General features: G+C 41.1%; 1 protein-coding gene and 1 non-coding gene across 5 annotated transcripts in view; one reads left to right on the top strand and one right to left on the bottom strand.

The window, feature by feature from the left end:
• The window catches only part of ARHGEF28 (Rho guanine nucleotide exchange factor 28), a 333,170-nt gene that overhangs the window by 208,405 nt on the left and 102,262 nt on the right, over positions 1-22,503 (top strand). For all 4 annotated transcript variants that reach the window (XM_033179864.1, XM_033179861.1, XM_033179862.1 and 1 more), the window contains one exon: positions 17,674-17,795. In XM_033179864.1, the coding sequence (XP_033035755.1) occupies positions 17,674-17,795 (122 nt within the window). The remainder of the gene's footprint in view (positions 1-17,673; positions 17,796-22,503) is intronic.
• LOC117066230 lies at positions 12,660-12,723 on the bottom strand. Its single transcript, XR_004430215.1, has one exon. It is a non-coding gene; the product is annotated as a U7 small nuclear RNA (small nuclear RNA).

Genomic DNA, 22,503 nt, shown 5'->3' on the forward strand with positions numbered 1-22,503 from the left:
AAGTCATAGCATAGCTATGTATAAATTAAACATGATTCAAGTGAAAGCAGGTACCTGGGATATGGAAATGATGAACTATTTGCCACTGATAAAAGATGAGTGAAAATTAGGTTGGTAGCAGAGAGGTGGGGATTGTTAGACCACGTTCCACACTTACGTTCTTTATGAAATCATGGTGATTTAGTTATGAAGAGTGGGTTTGGTCATGCTGTAATGCTAGCTGGACGGAGTCCCAGAATCCCAGATCCTTATAGCCTAAAGGGCCCTAGAGACAATCTGGTCCAATTCCCTCATTTGACAGATGAGGGCAACAGTGATGTAAGGGGGCATTATTCATATGTTCAACAAACATCTGGGGTGGGGGTGCCAGGCACTGTTCTTGAGGGTATGGTGAAGTAATGACCCTGACAGATGCTGTCTCTGCTTACAGGGATCTTAACGTGGGGACTCATCTCCCAGGACCCAGACATGCCCCCTCTATATAGTGGAAGAAATACCAAGGGACTTGGTTTTTTAGCCTGAGGGCCATTTGGGAACAGTGGTCTCTTGTCGCTTAGAGGGTATCATAAGTATTTTTGTCAGTCTTCAGAACTGAGGTGGCTTGAATTTCTTAATCATTCTTCCCTTCCTTCTAATCACCACCAACATCATTCTCAGATGTAGGTTCAAGTCACCTGAGAAATCATGAAGGTGGCTTTGAGGGCTTGGAATTACTGGTTTATTGGCAAACCTCTCTTGAATTTGGTTAGAAATAGTGTCTGATGTTCTCTCTTGTTCTTTCCTTGTCCTGACCTCCGTTGTCAGTATTTCCTTTGTTTAATATCTCTTCCTGTCCTAGTTTTCACTATTTTTTTGATAGAAACCCAGACACATATATATTACTGGCTTGTGGAAGGAGTGATGTGAAAATTTAGAGCAAGGATTTGGTAACAAGAGGAAAATAATATTAGCAGAAACTCACTAATACCATATTTCAATTAAAAAGTATATCTAGTACTTTCTTATCCTCACGCCTTCAGAGGGAAGATAAGAGGATGTGACTTGGAAGCAGTGCCTTTGGAAAAGACCCATGTCCAGCACGGAGCACGATGAAAGCAGTTAAAACCAGGCTGCCCAAAATGTACTCCTAGGGTTCCCAAAATTGGCTTGTTCCTTTCATAGGTAGCCCCAGGACAGGCTGTACTAGCAGCCCAGCAGTTAATGATTGGAGTGGGCCAGAATCCATTACTGTTCCACTTCAGGAGCTCCAGGAATGCCTGATTTTCTGTTTTTTTTTTTTTTTTTTTTTTTAGTAGGAGATTCAGTCAATAAATTTATTGCTTATTAATCAAAGGTTGAAAAATATAGGAATTAGGCTTTACCCAAGGTTCTCATAATTGTCATTCAGTCTTTAAAATGCATACTTTAGTATAAATCATTAGGCCCCAGGAAATGTTGAAATTTTCATTCTTTTATGCCTTTTATCCACTTGTGCAAGTTCTCTTGTTCTCTCCTTCCTCAGTTCATATCATATGCTACCTCTCCAATGACATATAGTGTGAACATTTTTTTTCTCTCTTTTTTCTTTTTGCTGGTGCAAAACCAGGCTACAGTTGCCAAAGAGGGCAATGCATACCAGAAAGCTTGACAACCTTGGAGAGTTTAGATAACACCGTATTTTCTCTAATAATAGTAAAAATAACTAATATTTATATGGTACCCTATTAATCATAACTACTCTTTACTAAGCTATAGTACATGCTTTGTATCTATGATATATGAGTCCCAAAATAACTCTGTAATACAGATATTGTCTCTGTTTTATAGGTGAAGAAACTGAGGCTGAGTTTTACAGTTATTTCCCAAAGTCATACAAGTCATACCAGGACACACAGGGAACAGTAACCAAGGTAGAATAAAGAAGGAGAAGGAATGAAAGAATGACATATGAATAATGTGTTTTTTGCACATGCTGTCTTGTAAAAGACCTGTATATTAGATGTGTTTGTCATCTTCATTTATTAGTTGGGGACTCCAAGGCTCAGAGAGGAGAAATGAGTTGCCACAAATTAGAGCTAATAAATGGCAGAGCCAGGCCAAGAACCAGGACACTCAAAAGGCTTTGTTCTTCCTGGTATGTTTCACCACCTCTTAGTAGAGGTAAGGGATGGTAAACTTCAATAGGTAGCTACCTTGGGTTCAAAAGGTGCTATCGTGCCTCCCCATCTTAGCTCCTCCCTCTCCTTTATGTATCTTTACTAGGAGGAGAATTGACAGGGGGAGACTCGGGAGGAGCAAGATGGTAGGGTTGTTTATGCATCTTGATACCTTCCTCCTATACACAGATACAGTACTTAAATACATCATTGGATTGGGATTGGGAACAGATGCACAGATGCCTGGAGCACAGGATGGTTGGCTTAGGAGAGGAAGAGACATGATGAATTGGGAAAAAAAGGGGCTGGGAGTGCTTTCCACTGTGGCCTGGAAAGTTTACAGGTTTATCCCAGACAAAAAGATACAGTTAGAGAGATTTGGCATGCTCAGAATGGAGACCTAAGACCCTGAGACCATTGTTTTGGCCTATTTCATGAGCTCATTTCATGTTTAGAGGGCAGGTACCTAATCTGAAAAAATAATCCTTGACACAGTAAGTAGGCAGAGGTATGATGGTATTTTAGAAATGTTAATGATTTTTAAAGGTGAGATACTTTTTTCTCATGGACTTACTTGTCTTTTTTACTTTCCCTTCCTCCCTTTTGTCAAGTTTCATCAGATGTACACATGCATGTGGATGATACACCAGATGTACACATGCATGTGGATGATACACCAGATGTACACATGCGTGTGTGTATTCAGTCTAAAAACTCCCCAAATGATAGCTGAATACCACAGGATGAGTAAGTCACTAGAGAAATCCTTATTAAGGAAGAGAAACATTTTCCTAAAGGTGACATAACCTGCTAAGATTTCTTTGGCTCTCAATGAAGAGAGTGTTTAACCTCATACAGAGCAGTTTCAATTCCAGACTCTGCCTAGAGGTCTACCATTGTCAGCAGAGTAGAGGATACCCATTGCAAACTCTTTGCCAAACAACATAGCTGCATACCCTCAAAGCTCCCTTTAGTTAAACAAATACTTTGCCAAATTTTCGAAAGTAAATTTTTCTTTATTTTTGGCTGCTCAAATTCTTGGACAAGGTATCGTTCTCCATTAATCTCTGCAGGTGGAAGGGAGACAGTATTATAATTAACTGTATTCTTGTTCAGGGGACTCCTCTCCATCGCTCCTGGTTTTAGGGAAGGACAAATGATTATTTATTCAGATACATTAATTAAGTAAGGTAGAAAGTGATTAAGTCCCATAGGAGAGATCAGGAAAAATTACTGTCAAAGTTCGAGGCAAAGAGACCAGTTCAAGTTGGGGGTATCATGAAAAGAATGTCATTTCAATAGCCTGTAAGGCTGTGGTGAGCTTGGTGGGGTTTTAATGGCAGGATGTTCCTTCTAAGCAAAGGACAGAGTCAGATATACATAGAATGCATCAAAGTGATAGAAAATAGCCTAGCCTTGTGGCCTGTTGATTCATGGCGATACAGAAATGTAGAGAGGTGCCAAATGTTGTGCTGGCCTGGATGGTTAGTTTTGATTGCTTAGTATGTTTCTTCCCTTTGCTCTTTAGGAAGTGGCCCCTCCATTACTCTGGCCATAGGTCCAAGTGTTGCTGCCGACTTCTCAGGTAACTACCTTGCTGAGTGCAGCGGGATGGGCACCCCACCCAGACTAGGCCAATCACAGCACTCCTCCTGCCTGGTTCACAATGATTGGCCCGGGTTGGGCACATGATTTAATCATAGCCAATCAGAATCCTTCCCTGGGATTATTCAAACTGGAGGTTGGTGGGCAATGTCTTCTTTTTTGGGTGGCAATGCTGGATAGATTGGAGTGAAAACATTTAGCTGGAAGAAACCAGCCTGTAGTAGGAGGAAATATTGCAAACAAGTAAAGAGAAGTAGATGAGTGAGAGGGTCCTACCTGGGTTCCAGGCCCTTGTTGCTGCCCAGGTTCCTACCTCTCAAGACTTGGATGCTTAATTCTTTTAGTTTTGTGAGCCACCCTCACATGCCTTCCATAAATCTCCTCCCTCACTCTTTTATTTTTGTTTTAGCAAATACAGGTGAATATTTATCCTACTTTTAACTATTAATCTCCAATTTGCTGTTTAAGATGCAGCTTGAGTGTCCTTTTTTCCAAGAGGCATTCTCTGAATTCCCTTGGAGTTCAGCATTGTAACTCCAGTGCCACTCTGTCTTGTGTATATGTTTAGGAAAGGCCCTCTCATTACTGTATTACAGCTGTTATTAAACCTCTATATCTAAGACACTGAATTCCTTGAAGGCGGCGAGCCTGTTATCACATCTGTGGCAGCACTTGGATCCCAGAAAGTAGGCAGTAAATATTGAAAGTGTCTCGTGGCACAAATTTACCCACGCTACACCCAGATAGTCTTTATCTACAATTGATCTGATCATCTTCATGGGGTCCCACTCTATAGGCAGTGGGGCAGGGGAGGGGAAAGGATATATTTTAGTCTAATATAGAAAACTTGGTCTGATACAATAATCTAAATAGTCATTTTTGGTGACGATCAGTGTCTTTGTGTAAAATATTCAGTGTCTCAAGTTTTTTCCCTCTCCTACTCTTCCTTGTCAAGCTGCTGTTGAATGTGATTTCCTGGCGACAGTGGAGGTTAATGGCGGGGGGGTGGAGGTGGAGGGATGGAAAGTCCCAATCCTTCAATCTACACTGCACCTCCTGGGTCCTCCTGGGTTCTGCTGTGGCTTGACTGGCCTAGGCTCTTCCCGGAGGCATGAGTGCTTTATTACTGGGTGTTCTGGCATCTGTGATAAAGGTCAGCAGCTGGGATTGTGGTGCTTGTCAGGACCTGGTGATTCTCCTTCTGGCTTCACCCTGACTTGGCCCCACCCTGGCTCTTCTGCTACAGAAACCTTGGACTTTCTTCCCCTGGCTGCTGACCTAGATGCTTCCCCCAGAAACGTCTGCCATCTGGTCTTTTCCTTTGCACTGTGGTGGGCCTCATGACAGGCCACAAGCGCTCAATTCAGGCCACTTCCTGTTCTTCTCAGAGGCCTTCGGGATTTGTGGGATCCCATTCTCACCATGTAGGCACCTGAGAGTGGCCCAGGAAAGCTGAGTCTGGCCCCGCTGCTTGACCTTGCTCTTCCTGCAAGTGTGCTTGGGTAATGGTCGTCTTCATGATAGTGTGGGGTAGCCTGCAAAGTGATGTACTGCAGAGCCCCAGACAGAAGCAGGAAAAACCCACCAACCCTCAGAGTAGCCCCCAGCTTATTTCACACTGTTCCGCAGAGGCAGGGAAATCACTTGTCTCATCTGTCTGGTCTGTGACGTTCCTGACAATGGAGCGTCCTGGTTAAGAATGTTGACAAATCTCACATCCAGCTCTCGTTCATCCCTACCTACCCGGTGGTGTTTTGGACTTGCTCAGGATAACGAAACAGGATTCAGGAATTAAGTAGGGCTTCTCAACCAGAAGAAACAGAACAATTTGGAGGAACGCCAGGTAGTACTTGGCTTTCATCATTCATTCATCCATTTGTCCATTTATTTATTCGTTCAAAATGTTTCCATTGAGAACACATAAAAAATAAGTGAAAAAACGTACATTTCCATGGAGAATTCTCTATTTTGCTAGCATAGTTTTTTGTCTATAGAACTCAATTACTTTTGAGGATATTTAGGGGGCCTGAAACACATATGGCTGTAGGGATGGGCACTGGAGAATGGAGCTCCTCATGAATTTGAAAGAAACAAAATATTTTTGTGTGCCGGCGTCTTTCCATAAGATTATAGGGGATTTGACTTATTCATAGAGTTCTTTGTGATGATGACATATGGGGCATCTTCTTCATTAGTTTGTTTGTATTTTTAGAGTCACTTGAAGTGGTCTTATCAGAGTCCGCCACTTCATTTGAGGTCTTTCGGTTTTATCATGGTGTTTTTATATATTAGGTTTTCCCCCGCTCAGTTTGCCAATTTTTCCTTGATGTGGACTAATTTGCTTTAGGCCTTAGAGAACTGCATCAGAAGGAAGGGGCTTGTTAATTGAATCTAATCATGCCAAAGTCCACACACTACACATGACTGAATATCTGTTTGAGGGAAGCAAGGAAAGAAAAAGTTATTTATACATTCAAGAGTCCTTTTTCCAAACATAAACATAGGGACTCTTGAAGGCTACTTTGTGCTACTACAATGAAGAGTGAGGACTTGGAAAGATTGGTTTTTGTTTTCAGAGGCCTGCATTTCCCCCCGCTTCTCCTGACTTCCCTCTATGTCTCTCCTGTATTACAAGGGAAAAGGCTTGTTTTCTTCTTCAATAATTTTGATTAGTTCTTTCAAAACAGTAGAACAGGACTTTTTTTTAAGTATCTCGTTTTAGAGACCCGAGTATACTTGTTATTTAGGAGGGGGTTTAAACTGTGCTTTTCCAGTGGGGAGGGAGGAGCTGGAGAAACAGCTCTCACTCCCCAGCACCTCTGGAATCCACTGGCTTTGTCCCTGGCTGTTACTGTGGCTAACAGGACTGCCCTGAGAGGCCTGACCTCCTTCCAGGGACCACTTTTCTTTTTAAAGGATCACCAAGAAGGTGAGGTAAGTTCTGAGGGTGAATTGGATATTTGGATTGAGAATCTAGTTTGGTGAACGGAGGTTCCCTGGGTTCTCTCAGATACTCTTGCTATGTATTAAAATCTACAGAGTTACTTTAGCTTACATGTGACCCACAGGAAATTCCTGGGCTGAGGATAATTTTGGAATTTGGGTGGATCCTCTCTGTAACCTCAGGTCTAGCTCAGAAGAGTACGGCCAAGACTAATATCAGGAAAAATCCTGAGAGAACCTTAGAAGAGGAATGGGCGAGGAGATGAATTCTAGCTTGCCTCTGGAAATGTCCTGTCCACCCCCTTTTTAGAGACAGGGTCTCATCCAGGCTGGAGTGCAGTGACAAGAACATAGTTCACTGCAGCTTCTAACTGCTAGGTTCAAGTGATCCTCCTGCCTCAGCCTCCTGAGTAGCTTGCATGTACAGACATGCACCACCACATCCAGCTAATTTGTTTCATTTTTTTATAGAAACAAGGTCTTGCTGTATTGTCCAGGCTGGTCTCGAACTCCTGGGCTCAAGCATTCCTCCCATCTTGGCCTCTCAAAATGCTGGGATTATAGGCATGAGCCACTGCACCCAGCTCATAAATGTTCACTTTCATTGCGAGGGTAGGTTTTTTCTTTCTTCTGGATCACACTAAGACCATAGGTGAAAAGGACTTTCTATAAACTTCAGAACTTGGTGAAGGTCCCTTTGAATGAGGGAATTTGGGAGATTGTATACTGCAGTGGGTGGGCTTTGCGCTCTGTCAGGACTGTTTGTGTTCTGGTTCAACCACTTAATATAATAACCTGGGCAGGTTAATCACTTTCCCTGGGCCTTAGCTTTCTTGTCTACAAAACAAATATAATGACTCATGCAATTATGGAGAGTAAGTTTGGCAGATGGTTAAAAAACAATTCTGTATGCTCTTGGGTAAAACATTTCCAGTTAATACATTTATACATATATTATCTGATATGGTCGACTTACTGATAACCTACCATTTTGCATAAAATCACACAGCTTTTCTTTACTTAAGAGGCACATTTTAAAAATATGACTTTTCCAGACTCTTATTTTAGATGTAAAGATGGTTATTGTTAAAAATCTAGAAATTACAGATAGTAAAGAGTTGAAAATAAAAACTGCTTATATTCTGTCACCTAGAAATAGCAGTTGACATCTTAGTTTATCTTTTAGGTCTTTGAGTCTTGAGTATCTTGAGTGTTGTTGTGCTCTTAAACAAAATGAGATAATGTATCTACTGTTCTATGAATGTTTTCTCAGCAAGACTCAGCAAACTGCCAGGGGTGAATAGGACAGGGCCAGGAAGTGGGTGAACATACCTAGGTATAAGTCACACTGTAACACATTAATTAAACTTCTTAATGGAAAAATACCAGACATTTTTCAAATACCATTTTCTTTGGTTCAAAATAGGATACTTGGTAACCCTAATTATTACATAAAGGACTTTGAACTACATAGCAGAGTGTCTGCAGAGAGCCACCATTGATTAGCTGTGTGCCCTTGGGAAGTTACTTAAATAGCACTGCAGTTTCCTCATCTGTCAAATGGAATTGTTTTGGGGATGAAATGTGTTAATAAATATTAATCATACAGTGCCTGGTTCAGAGTAAGCACCATAGTTATGTTAGCTACAATAGTAGTAGTGTCTGATATAATTACCCAGTGTGTAGCACGTGTTCCAGAGATGCTGACTCTTATAGTAGTTATATTTTACGTCTATTTCCTTCTTTTTGATGTTTCTCTTCCTGATATCTTCTTCCCAGTACCTTTACTTTGCATATCTGCCTGATTATCCCATTATTTTGTTAGCAAAGAGGTAGCCTATCTGATATTTTAAATAAAGGGATTAAACAGTAATACTCTTGGGCTACTGCTACCAGAAGGCATAAGAGGTGCATGGTATTGTGGTGTTTTACACACTCTGTAGCTGAGACCCTAGTTGGGAGGTTGCTTATCCTACCAGGAAGAGCAAAAGAAAACTCTCATCACCAGAGTGTGATAGATGACATAGGACAAAATACAGAGATAATAGGAGGAGCTCAGAGAAGAAGGAAAGCCTCCTGGTTGGGTCAGGGGACCTCCTGGGGAACAGACAATACTCACTGGGCTCTGAAGACTTTTTTTTTTTTGAGATGGAGTCTCAGTCTGTCGCCCTGGGGCGACAGGGGCTGGAGTGCAGTGGCGTGATCTCGGCTCACTGCAACCTCTGCCTCCCAGGTTCAAGCGATTCTCCTGCCTCAGCCGCCTGAGTAGCTGGGATTACAGGCATGCGCCACCACGCCTGTCTAATTTTTGTATTTTTAGTAGAGATGGGGTTTTGCCACGTTGTCCCGGGTGGTCTCGAACTCCTGACCTCAGGTGATCCGCCCACCTTGGCCTTCCAAAGTGCTGGGATTACAGGTGTGAGCCACAGTGCCCCGCCTGAAGATGTTTTTTTAAGAGTTGGTGATAGAGGCTGAGGGCTCTGTCCTGGGCCCAGCAGGTTGCACAGTACCTGGTGATCAGTAGACACTCAGTAAGTAGGGGAAAAATGAATGAATGAATGAATAGATGAATAAGTGAATGAAAGTAGACTGTGACACTCCCATCACAACATGTAGCAAGGAGAGCCTATCACAAGAGAACCTCAGAATCTGAGAAAACATTACCAGACCTGAAGAGAATTTTCTGTTCTTGATGAGAAATGATTTATCTCTTCAGTGAATATTCATTATCCACTTCCTGCCTGTATGGTTGTAGGTACTGGGAAGATGGTGAACAAAATTGTCTTTGAAGTTACTGTTCTCATGGAGCTTATGTTTTAGTGGAAGGAAACAGATAACATACAACAAGCAAATCTCTAATATGCTAGGTGATGGTAAGGGGCATGAGTGAAAATAAAGCAAGGCTTGGCGGTTGCCGTTTCATATAAGATGATCAGGGAGAGTCTTTTGGTAAAATGACACTGAGGCAGAGATGAGAAGAAAGTGAGAAAGCAAGGCATCTGCATATCCAGGGGAAGAGCCATGCTGGAAGGTGGAGCAGCAAGTGCAAATGGTCTGAGGCAAAAACAGCAAGGAGGCTTGTGGGGCTGGAGTAGAGTAGTGGGCAGGGCTTCAGAGAGGCTGGGAGAGAGTGGAGGAGGGGCAGGCAACGGCAGGCACTATAGGTCCTGGAAAAGTCTGGCCTTCACTCAGAATGAGATGGGAAGCCGTTGGAGAATTTTGCAGAGGCATGACATGACTCGATTTCCTTTGTCTCTCCTGTGGAGAAAAGGCTATGGAGGGCCAAGAGTGGGAGCAGAGAGACTACTGTTGTAACCGTTTAGGAAGAAGACAGTGGTGGCTTGCTTGGTGTTGCAGTGGAGGTGATGAGAAAGGTCAGATTCTGAATCCAGTTGTGAAAGGAAACAGTCAAGGGTGACTCCAAGGAAAGACAGAGTTGCCATTTTTTGGGAGAAGCTGGGTGTGGGGGTGGGAGTCAAGAATTCAGCTTTGGACCTGTTGTGCTTGGCATGACTGCTGGACCACTACGAGGAGTACTGAGGGGATAGTTGTGACTCAGGGGAGTGCTCTGGACATCTGGTCTGGAGTTGAAAATGTGAGAATCATCATCATATGATGGTGTGTGATACCATGCTGTCAGATAACCAAGGGAAGGGTGGAGAGAGTGGAGTTTGAGGACTGACCCTAGAGTAGTACAACCTGCCAACATCCAGAAAAGGAGGAGGAACCTGCCATGGGGCCTGAGAAGAAAAGGCCAGCAAGGTGGGAGGACCTGGAGAGCCTGGTGTCCTGGAGGAGAAGGACAGGAAGTGATCAACTGTATTGAATACTACTGTAGGTCACAGAAGGTGCAACTGAGAACTGACTATAGAGTCTGTCATTTGAAGGTCTTTGGTGACCATAATGGGCACTGCTTCAGGAGAGTGTTGGGAATTGAACTCTAAAGTAAGTCTCACCCATTTTATGGTGGTTATTCTCAGTGAATGTTTCTGCTGTTCATAAAGGTCTAGAGTTAAAGCAAAATACAATGAATAAATGAAACCAACCTACTCAGCCACAGTTAATAGATATCTGGACTGAGAGGCCCTCACCTGACTTTTGCACTCTGGCATCCAGAGTGGGTCAAACCAGGTCGGCAGCAGGTTTGCAGAAAACTGCTTTGCTGGGTTTGTTTATGTCTGGGCGTGGGTCATTTACATAACCAGTCAAGTAGGCCACATTTTGCTTTAGCTACAAGGCTCTTAGCTTCTTAAGGGAGAGGTGGATTTTGTTGGAAATCAGGTTTGAAGAGACCCTAGGCTGGGCCGTGCCATTAACTGTTTCCTGCTAGATTGGAAGTAGTTGTAAATGTCAGAGTGAAGGGAGGCATCTGTAGCTGCCTCTTCCTCTCGCCCTTACTAGTTCCAATTCCTCTTCTTTCTATGGGTGGAATCTATTTACTTTCTATTGTCACCCGTGTCACCTGATTAGAGGATTCAGTACAGCAAGGACAAGCTTATGAAAATTTTGACTTCACAGAGCCCTTGTGGAGTCACCTAGATCACATTACAAAGCAGTGAGAATAGGAGAGTGGGGAGCTGGGGATCCCCTTGGAGTTGCTGTTTATCCTCCAGGCACTTTGCAGTGAGAAACTGGCCCAAGTCCACTTCATCATGTTAGGACATCTTAGTTTCTGAAATCCTGCCTTTGTTCTTGAGAAGTGCTGTCTCTGATTGTCTGACTTTATCCTGCAGTTATAATCCCTCCCATTTCATGAGAGCTCATCCTTCAGTCCTTGGAGGTAAATCCTATGGGCAGTTTGACAGCTTTTCTTTCTCTTCACGTTTTATGTTTTTCAGTTAACCATGTCCAGGATAGATTTTTCAAAATTTCTTAACACCAACTAAGTCTGAAATAAAAGTTACAACGTTGTAAATGCTCTTCGTGAAGCAAATGGAATGTTTTGTGCATGCCAGTGGCCTTGGGTTGTTTTTGAATGTGTAACATTATAGCAGAGGTTGAAATTATTTTTAAAAGAATCAGAACTAAACTTATGCCACCTCATTTACTTTTTAAATATTTAGGAAGCATAACTAATAAAGCATTTATAGGGTGCTTACTATGCCAGAGTCTGCCCTAATCACTTAAAATATTAACTCATTTAATTTTCACAATAATTCTATGTGATGGATATATTATTGCCTTATTTTACAGATCAGGAAATGGAAGCACAGAGAGCTTAAGTAACTTGCCCCAGGTCACACAGCTAATAGATAATGGAGTAGAGACTTGAACCCAGGCAGTCCAGGGCTCATGCTTTTAACTGCTGCAACACACTGGTGCTTTTCACTAATTAAAAATCTGCAGCCATTTAAAAATGGAAGTTGAGCTTTGGCTACTTTTATATTGTCTGAAATATATGCTTACCAAATATTAAAAATTAATGTTATCAACAAAACTATAAAGTTAATTTTTAGCTAAGAAAAACTTCCTATAAAACAGCATTAATTTAAAACAAGTAGCTGGTTCTTACTGCAAATTATTTCTATATGCTCATTGAAAAAGTCCATTCTTGGGGATCAATAACTTTTTCACTTAATTTGTTACTGGAGTAGTTACATATGGAAGTGATAAAATCATATTTCTTGAAAATATTGAAAAGATACCTTTAAGAAAAAGAGACTAGGCCAGGCGCGGTGGCTCAAGCCTGTAATCCCAGCACTTTGGGAGGCCGAGACGGGCGGATCACGAGGTCAGGAGATCGAGACCATCCTGGCTAACATGGTGAAACCCCGTCTCTACTAAAAACTACAAAAAAAAAAAACTAGCCAGGCGAGGTGGCGGCGCCTGTAGTCCCAGCTACCCAGGAGGCTGAGGCAGGAGAATGGTGTGAACCCAGGAGGCGGAGCTTGCAGTGAGCTGAGATCCGGCCACAGCACTCCAGCCTGGGTGACAGAGCGAGACTCCGTCTCAAAAAAAAAGAAAAAGAGACTATTTTTGGGAACTTTCTGGCCTAACCCAAAAAGCCAGCTAAACAAATTTGAAAAGAGCTGTAACACTTTAAAAAAATGAAACTATTATAGCTTTTCCTATGAATAGGCTGAAACATGGTAGAGCCATTAGCCATTTTAATATAAGTAGCTGATGCTTACTTGAAAGTGTTCAATCCCAGCACTTTGGGAGGCCGAGACGGGCGGATCACGAGGTCAGGAGATCGAGACCATCCTGGCTAATACGGTAAAACCCCGTCTCTACTAAAAAATACAAAAAAAAAAAACTAGCCGGGCGACGAGGCGGGCGCCTGTAGTCCCAGCTACTCGGGAGGCTGAGACAGGAGAATGGCGTGAACCCGGGAGGCGGAGCTTGCAGTGAGCTGAGAGCTGGCCACTGCACTCCAGCCTGGGCGGCAGAGCCAGACTCCGTCTCAAAAAAAAAAAAAAAAAAGTGTTCTTTAAGGCTTATTTTCCTTTCGTGATCAGTCTTCTGCTGGTTTTAAGCCCGTTATTTGCAGTGTTTAGTGTTGAAGTTAATAAAGGAGTGGTGGTCCTGTTAGTCTGCATCATTTTCTGGTTTGTGAGTCTGTGTTCACTTCTAGATCCTATTGTCTTGAGACATCTTTTGACAAGTAGAGGCTATGTATGCCTCAGAAAAATACTCGAAAGGATGTTTGTGCTAGTGTTATTAATGATTGCAGCAAGTGACTAAATCTACATGTCAGGTTCTAGGTGGCAGAAGTAGAGAGGAGATTATGCTGGATTATACTCTTGCACACCCATGTCCTTCACAAGACTTACTGTCTCAGTGGAGCCATTACTTGAGTGACAGGATGATGACATGGGCTAAGCCACCTTTTCTTTCCTTCCTTCCTTCCTTCCTTCCTTCCTTCCTTCCTCTTTCTTTCTTTCTTTCTTTCTTTCTTTCTTTCTTCTTTCTTTCTTTCTTCTTTCTTTCTTTCTTTCTTTCTTTCTTTCTTTCTTTCTTTCTCTCTCTCTCTCTCTCTCTTTTTCTTTCTTTCTCTCCTTCCTTCCTTCCCTTCTTCCCTTCCTTTCTTTCCTTCCTTCCCTTCTCTTCCTTCCTTCCCTCTCTCTCTCTTTCTTTCTTTCTCTTTCTCTCTCTTCTCTTTCCCTCTCTCTTTCTCCCCTCCCTCCCTCCCTCCCTCCCTTCCTTCCCTTCTCTTCCTTCCTTCCCTTCTCTTCCTTCCTTCCTTCCCTTCCCTTCCATTCTTTTTCTCCTTTGAGAACAGGGTCTTACTTATTCTGTCGTCCAGGCTGGAGTGTGGTGGCACTATCACAGCTCACTGCAGCCTCTGCCTCCCAGGCTCAAGCAATCCTCTCATTTCAGCTTCCCAAGTAGCTGGGACTACAGGTGTGTGCCACCACACCCACCTGATTTTTGTATTTTTAGTGGAGACAGGGTTTAGTCATGTTGCCCAGGCTGGTCTTAAACTCCTGGGCTCAAGTGATTCACCTGCCTCAGTCTCACAAAGTGCTGGGAATTATAGGCGTGTGAACCGCCGCACCCGGCGTAGGCCAGTTTTTGAAAGTGTAGGGTGAATTCCTCTAGGAATAGTCATGCAGATATTTTCTTTTGATCATTCTGTTGACTGAAGGAGAAAGTCTCAATGTGGTACCCTTGCATCTTTAACATTTCTTAAGTCCTTCAGAATCTCCCTTTACAACAAAGAGAGAGCAGGCCTCTCAGACTTTCAGTTTTGATAGGCAAATATTTAGTCAGAATCTAATTTCATTGTTTTGTTTGCATTATTTCAGTACATTTAATTCCTTCTACTTTTTTTTTTTTTTTTTTTTTGAGATGGAATCTCACTCTTTCGCCAAGGCTGGAGTGCAGTGGTGCAATCTTGGCTCTCTGCAACCTCCATCTCTGGGTTCAAGCCGTTCTCCTGATCTGCCTGCCTCAGCCTCCCGAAGTGCTGGGATTATAGGCGTGAGCCACCATACCCAGTCCTCCCTTCGGCTTTTGACAGGAATAATACTGGCTTTCTATGTACAGTGGTGATAAGATTTTTCTTAATATTAAAGGTATTTCTTAAATTAATTTCATTTAAAGAAAAAAGGTGTGTCCATTTAAAGATGGGTACTAAAGAATATAGGTGAATATATCCAGGAAATAAGTATAGGTGATATATAAATATGCCAAATTTGTGAGTTTGGTAGAAGAATGATAGAAGCTTGGAGAGTGTTCTGATATCTCAGATGGCTAATTTTGTAGAGACCCACAATCTCTTCTTTGAAATTCTTGGGACCAGATTTGGTTTGGAATTCAGAATTTTCAGATCTTTTTGGCCTGGTGTTCATACTGATATGATATGACTCCCACAGGAGAAACGGGGGAATGCTATCGTCAAGTCTATTAATGTTTCTGCAGCAAAATGTGTGATCATTGACACCAAGTAGAGCAAATAAAGAATATACATGGTCCAGTGTGGGCTCAGGTCAGACTGTACTACAGAATATGTTTTTGAACCAAACTTATGGGAAAATTCTGATTTTTAGAGCTTTCTGGATTTCAGAATTGCAGTTAAGACAAAGTGGACCAGCTGGGCACGATGGCTCACAGCTGTAATCCCAGCACTTTGGGAGGCCGAGGCGGGTGGATCATAAGGTCAGGAGATCAAAACCATCCTTGCTAACATGGTGAAACCCCGTCTGTACTAAAAAATGCAAAAAATTAGCTGGGTGTGGTGTCAGGCGCCTGTAGTCCCAGCTACCCAGGAGGCTGAGGCAGGAGAATGGCATGAACCCAGGAGGTGGAGCTTGCAGTGAGCCAAGATCACGCCACTGCACTGCATTCCCGCCTGGGCAACAGAGTCAGACTCCATCTCAAAAAAAAAGAAGAAGAAATTACTATAAAGAATACATTGTATATGTAAGAAGAAAATATGACCAAGCGCGGTGGCTCACGCCTGCAATCCCAGCACTTTGGGAGGCTGATGTGGGTGGATCATGAGATCAGGAGGTCAAGACCATCCTGGCCAACATAGTGAACTAAAAATACAAAATACATAGTCTCTACTAAATAAAATAAAATAAAAATAAAAATACATAGTCTCTACTAAAAATACAAAAATTAGCTGGGTATGGTGGCGCATGCCTATAATCCAGGCTACTTGGGAGGCTGAGGCAGGAGAATTGCTTGAACCAGGGAGTTGGAGGTTCAGTGAGCCGAGATAGCGCCACTGCACTCCAGCCTGGTGACAGAGCGAAACTCCATCTCAAAAAAAAAAAAAAAAAAGAAAATGTTTTTCTTTAACATTGTATGTTTCCTTCAGAAGCTTAATGAATCTCACACTTCAGTGTTCTTTGTGGAGAAGAGATAGATTTAGAAGCAAAATCTGAAGCTAGGGCCATTTGACTTATGAAACTACAATTCATACAACTTTGGAACTTTTGTGATGTCCTCATTACTTTCCAAGAAAGAATGGATTTTTTTTGCTCATGGTACATCAGCCCAACAGTTATTAATCTATTTTTTATTTCCTGATTTGCTCCCATGGGCTTACCAGGTTTTATATTATGACATAGATAAGACAGGCAGTGGGACATGTGACATTTCTAATGGAATAACAGCAGTACTATCACTATGTACCCATTCAAGAAAACTTACTGGGATGTAAGTGAGGATGGCATCTACTATAGGTATAATATTGACTCTGCCCTCTGAAAGTCATTTACACGTACTGAAAATCTGTTATTACCATAACACACTATGATTAGTATTAATAACCTTGCGCTTCACACTGAACATGGTTAAAAATTGCTGTCTGTAATAATTACAAATATAATAGTAATTCTGACAAATAACATTTGTTGAGCACTTTGTGCCAGGCATGTGTCAAGGTTTTACATGTCTGAACGCACTTAATCCTCATAACCACACTATGAGGAATGCATAATAGTAATCTGCTTTTATGGATGAGGAAACTTTGTGAAGATATCTGGAGGGGGAGTAAACTAGCCAAGGTCACAAGAAACAAGGCATTCTAGCTCGAATGTGTTTTATTGCCTTTGACGCTTCATTCTCTACAAACAGTAACAGCTTAACTCTCTGGGACTCAATTTTAGGCAACCTCATCTATTTGGAACAAAGCTGAGACATGAAAGCAAGCATAAACATTTCTGTAACCAAAATAGAAGGCAAATTCTCCACGTGTGAGATTCTGCATGTTAGCAAGCAGTACTGAGCCAGAACTGCTAGGCTGTGTACTCTCTTGGGTTCTTTAGTAGAGGGTCATTGAATCTGAGCACATCAGTGGAAACTGAGGATCACAGTACAGTCGCTAATACTTCTAAGTTATTAATAAAGGGAAATTAAGTTTAGTTATCAATAAAGGGAAATGTAGTTTAGTTTTTGTTTGTTTTGAGACGGAGTTTCGCTCTTGTTGCCTAGGCTGGAGTGCAATGGCGCAGTCTCAGCTCACTGCAACCTCCGCCTCCCAGGTTCAAGTGCTTCTCCTGTGTCAGCCTCCTGAGTAGCTGAGATTACAGGCATGTGCCACCACACCCAGCTAATTTTGTATTTTTAGTAGAGATGGGGTTTCCCCATGTTGGTCAGACTGGTCTCAAACTCCCAACCTCAGGTGATCTGCCCGTCTAGGCTTCCCAAAGTGCTGGGATTACAGGCATGAGACACTGTGCCCAGCCTGAAGTTTAGTTACTAATAAAGGGAAATGAAGTTTAGTTTTAAAATATAGTAGAAATTGAAAGCAAAGATTTAATTGATTTTTACAAAGGCCTCTGATGATGGGGAAAATAATGCTTGAGGTGGGCAAATATTTATCTATCTAGAACTTTTCATCCTATATGAACATTCTAGATAGCTGAGGTTTGGATATAGATGAAAAATTACTTGCATGTACATCTTAAAATCTAGCAAAAAGCCACCTTAAAAAAAATGCACTTGACTTTTTTTCTTATGGTCTAAGAGGGTAAAGCTTGACTGTAAAATAAACCTCTTCTCCTTTGTTTGCCCTGTTTTCATTTTTGTACTCTAGATCGCTCCTTCGATGTCCTAAAAAAATCCAAGCCACCCTCTACTTTGCTTGCTGCAGGACGGCTTTCGGACATGCTGAACGGAGGTGATGAAGTCTATGCTAACTGTATGGTGATCGATCAGGTAAGGCCCAACTGACATTACAGGAGGGTTTCTACCTACCTCTCTCCAAAACCTGGATTTGTAAGAAATAGATTCAATGTTGTTGTGTTCCTTTGACAGTTTTAGCCTAAGAGCAACACAGAGGCTGCTGTTTTGGAGTCTCATTGTATGAGCATTTAAGCATTTAACTTAGGTGCTTACTTCAGGACACAATACACCTTACTCAACCAAGAGGCACTGTCAGGGAGGGGTCTTGAGATACTGCCAAATGGGAAGAGTGTGAGGGCTCTTCTTCAGGGCCCAAGTAGGAAATGACAACTGTGCAACCAATGTCTCCTCTACAGCTTTTCAAAAAACAGTATGAATATGACTTGATTATGCAATATTTGTATTCAAATCCAGCAAATGGAATGAGCAGGTGCTTGGTCCCAGCACCATAGGAAACTCACATAAATTACTTGGTTAATCGTTACAACACATCTATTAACATGTAGTAAGATTGTAGAGCTTTCATATTAATACAGAATGGTATCATACTAACACAGAATGGTATCATATGATAAGGAAGCCGGAATCCTTTTGAACTTTCCACCCATTCCCTGATAGAGACTTTTGAGTTAAATCTCATAGAAGCAGATGGTTTGAATGTGCTGGCATCTTCTTGTCTTTTTTTCTTTTCTCTGGCTCAGTGATCTTCAAATTTTAGTATTTATAAAAATTAAAATATATATCTGAATATTTCTACACACTAATATATGGCGGATTTAAGGGTTTTTCAAGGGTAGTTTTGACAACACAATTTCTGCCTTATAAACTGACTTTAAAACCTAATCCCCATGTAAGATGCACCCTGTCTACTCACTGAGCAGTAAGACATTTAACCCTTTTATGTTGTTAGTATGCATATATTTTACCCTATTTGTAGATATGTTCTGTGATCTAAACTGTTTTTTCCATCTAGAGCTCATTTTCAGCCCTTTAGTAGCACATCTCCGCATTTTCCTTTTGTGTTACAAAGCACTGTTACATCAAATGCAGCACAGATTGGGATGGTTGTCATAATGACAGAGAAACCAATTAATTAGTATGGATTTCAGCTGTAAATAACTGGTATCATTGTTTTGGTATAAACTAACTGAATGTCAGTCCTAGTTATAAAAATCTAGAATGGGGCATGGAGTGTAGGACACAGTGGGAGTTCTGAGGACATTTTCAAGATACAGGGTGTGTTAGTCCCTTCCCACACTGCTATGATGAAATACCTGAGACTGGATGATTTATAAAGAAAAGAGGTTTAATTGACTCATACTTCTGCATGACTGAGGAGGCCTCAGGAAACTTACAATAATGGCAGAAGGCATCTCTTCACAGGGCAGCAGGAGAGAAAATGAGTGCTGAGTGAAGAGGGAAGCCCCTGATAAAACCATCAAATCTCATGACAACTCACTGTCATGAGAACAGCATGGGGAAAAACCACCCCCATGATTCAATTATCTCCACCTGGTCCCGCCCTTGACACATGGGAATTATTATAAGTCAAAGTGAGATTTGGATGGGGATAGAGAGCCAAACCATAACACAAGGTAATTGGACTTGGTGTGATCTAGCCATGTTCTGGTATTTATTTATTCTTTTCCAGCTTTATTAAGGTATAATGAACAAATAGAAATTATATATATTTAAAGTGTACAATGTAATGTTTTGATACATGTACATATTTTGAAATAATGACCACAGTCAAGCTAATTAAGCACATATGTCATCTCGTATACTTATTTATTTTTGTAGTGAGAATACTTAAGATCTACAGCAAAGTTCAAGTACAAAGTGCATTATTAACTATAGTCACCATGTTGTACATTAGGTCTCAAGAACTTATTCATTGTGTAACTGAAAGTTTGTACCCATTTTACCAATACTTCACCATTTTCCCAACCTTCCAACCCCTAATAACCACCCTTCTACTCACTGTTTTTATGAGTTTGACTTTTTTACATTCCACATATAAGTCAGATCATGCAGTATTTGTTTTTCTGTGTTTGGCTTATTTTACTTAGCATAATGTCTTCCAGATTCATCCATGTTGTCACAAATGGCCGGATTTTTTTTCTTTTCTGGGGTTGAATAATATTCCTCTGTGTGTGTGTGTGTGTGCATGTGTGTTTGTGTGTGCAAGTGTATGGAATCTGTCACAATGGCAGAGTGCATATGCAAAGGTGATCCCATAAGATTATAATACCATATTTTTACTGTATTACTTTTCTATATTTAGATATACAAGTACTTACCATTGTGTCCCAGTTGTCTACAGTATTCAGTACAGTAACATACTGTATAGATTTGTAACTTAGGAGAAATAGGCTATTACCATAGCCTAGGTGTGTAGAAGGCTATACTACCAGGTTTGTGTTAGTACACTCTATGATGGTCGCACAATAACAAGATAACCTAAGGATGTGTTTCTCAGAACATATCTCCATACTTAAGTGAGGAATTACTGTATTTATCCTTCGAATTTCCAAAGTGATGTCTTTTGTATGCTAATGAGATGACTGGTGGCTGGCAGCCCCTAGGTAGCTTCAGGATGTGGGATGGTCACAGGAGAGGCCAAGGCAGGGTTACGGGATTGGGATTTTCAGCTCCACCCACCAGCATCCATAGAGGGAGGAGGGGCTGAAGGTTAACTTGATCACTAATGACTAATAATTTAACCAATCATGCATGCATAATTAAGCTTCCATAAAAACCCAAAAGGACTGGGTTCAAGAGATTCTGGATAGCTGAATACATGGGGGTTCCTGGAGGGTGGTGCACTTGCAGAGGGCCTGGAAGCTCTGTGCCCCTTCTGGAGTTCCTTGCCCTAAGCATCTCTTCCCTCTGGCTGTTCTCTATATCTTTTGTAGTATTCACTATAATAAACCAGGAAATGTAAGTGTTTCTCTGAGTTCTGTGAGTTGCTCTAGCAAACTGATTGAACCTGAGGAGGGGCTGTGGGAACCCCATTTTATAGCTGGTTGATAAAACAATCTGGGGCTTGTGGTTTGTCATTGGAAGTGGTGGGGGAGTCTTGTGGGACCGAGCCCTGTGGGACCTGACTCCATCTCCAGGTTGATAGTGCCAGAATTGAATTGAACTGAATTAGAGGAAATTCAGTGGCGGATTGCTTCCTTGCTACATGTCAGGGGAAAACCCCATATATTTAGTCACAGAAGAGTTCTGTGTTGATTATTGAGTGAGAGAATAGAAAAAACACTGTTTTTATCCCTATATTTTCAGAAAATCACACATGTGCCACATTTTCTTTATTTATCTGTTGATGGACACTTAGGTTGATTCTATCTCTTGGCTACTGTGAATAGTGCTGCAGTGAACATGGCAGTGCAGACATCTCTTTGGGATAGTGATTCTGTTTCCTTTGGATATATACCCAGAGGTGGAATTGCTGGATCATATGGTAGTTGTATTCTAATTTTTTTTAGGAACTTTCATACTGTTTTCCACTGTGGCTGTGCTAATTTACATTCCCAACGGTGTATAAGAATTCCCCTTTCTCCACATCCTTGCCAGCTTTTTTTCTTTTTTTGTCCTTTTGGTACTAGCCATTCTAACAGGTATGAGGTGATATCTCATTGTAGTTTTGTTGATTTTCCTTATGATTAGTGATGTTGAGCACTTTTACATATACCTATTGGCCATTTGTGTGTGTTATTTTTTGGAAAAATGTCTATTCAGGTACTTTATTTTTAAATCTGGTTATTTGTGGGGTTTTTTTTGTTTGTTTGTTTTGTTTTTTTGCTATTGAGTTGTGTGAGTTCCTTACATATTTTGGGTATTAACTCCATATCAGATGCATGGTTTGTAAATATCTTCTCCAATTGCATAAGTTGCTGTTTTATTTTGTTGTTTCCTTTGCTGTGCAGAGATTTTTTGGTTTGATGTAGTCACACTTATTTATTTTGCTTTTCTTGCTTGTGCTTTTAGTGTCACATCCAAAAAATGATTGCCAAGACCCATGTCAAGGAGTTTTTCCTCTATGCTTTCTCCTAGGAGTTTTATGGCCTCATGTTTTATGTTAAAGTCTTTATTGCATTTTGAGTTGATATTTGTGTATATTGTAAGATAGGGATTCAGTTTAATATTTTTGCATGTAGCTATCCAGTTTTCCTAGTATCATTTATTGAAGGATCTATCCTTTCTCCATTGTGTATTTTTAGCACATTTGTTGAAGATTAATTGACTGTATTTATGTGTGGGTTTATTTCTAGACTTTCTATTCTGTTTCATGTGCTCATGTGTCTGTTTTTATGTCAGTACCATAATGTTTTGATTACCATATCTCTGTAATATAATTTTAAGTTAGGCAGTGTGATGCTTCTGACTTTGTTCTTCCTGCTAAAGATTGCTTGCGCTATTCTGGGTCTTTTGGGATTCCATACAAATTTTAGGAATTTTTTTCTATTTCTGTGAAAAATTGCCATTGTAATTTTGATAGAGATTGCATAGAATCTGTAGTTCACTTTGGGTAGTATAGATATTTTGACAACATGAATTCTTCCAATCCACGAATATAGGATATCTTTCATATGAATTCTTCCAGTTTGTGAACATAGGATATCTTTCCATTTATTTGTGTTGCTTCAATTTCTTTCATTGGTGTTTTATAGTTTTCAGTGCATATATTTTTTGTCACGTTTTGATTTTAACAGATTTATTCTGTTGCTATATTTTC

The sequence above is a fragment of the Trachypithecus francoisi genome, unplaced genomic scaffold (assembly GCF_009764315.1).
Source record: "Trachypithecus francoisi isolate TF-2019V2 unplaced genomic scaffold, Tfra_2.0 Lachesis_group2, whole genome shotgun sequence".
NCBI classification, from domain to species: domain Eukaryota; kingdom Metazoa; phylum Chordata; class Mammalia; order Primates; family Cercopithecidae; genus Trachypithecus; species Trachypithecus francoisi.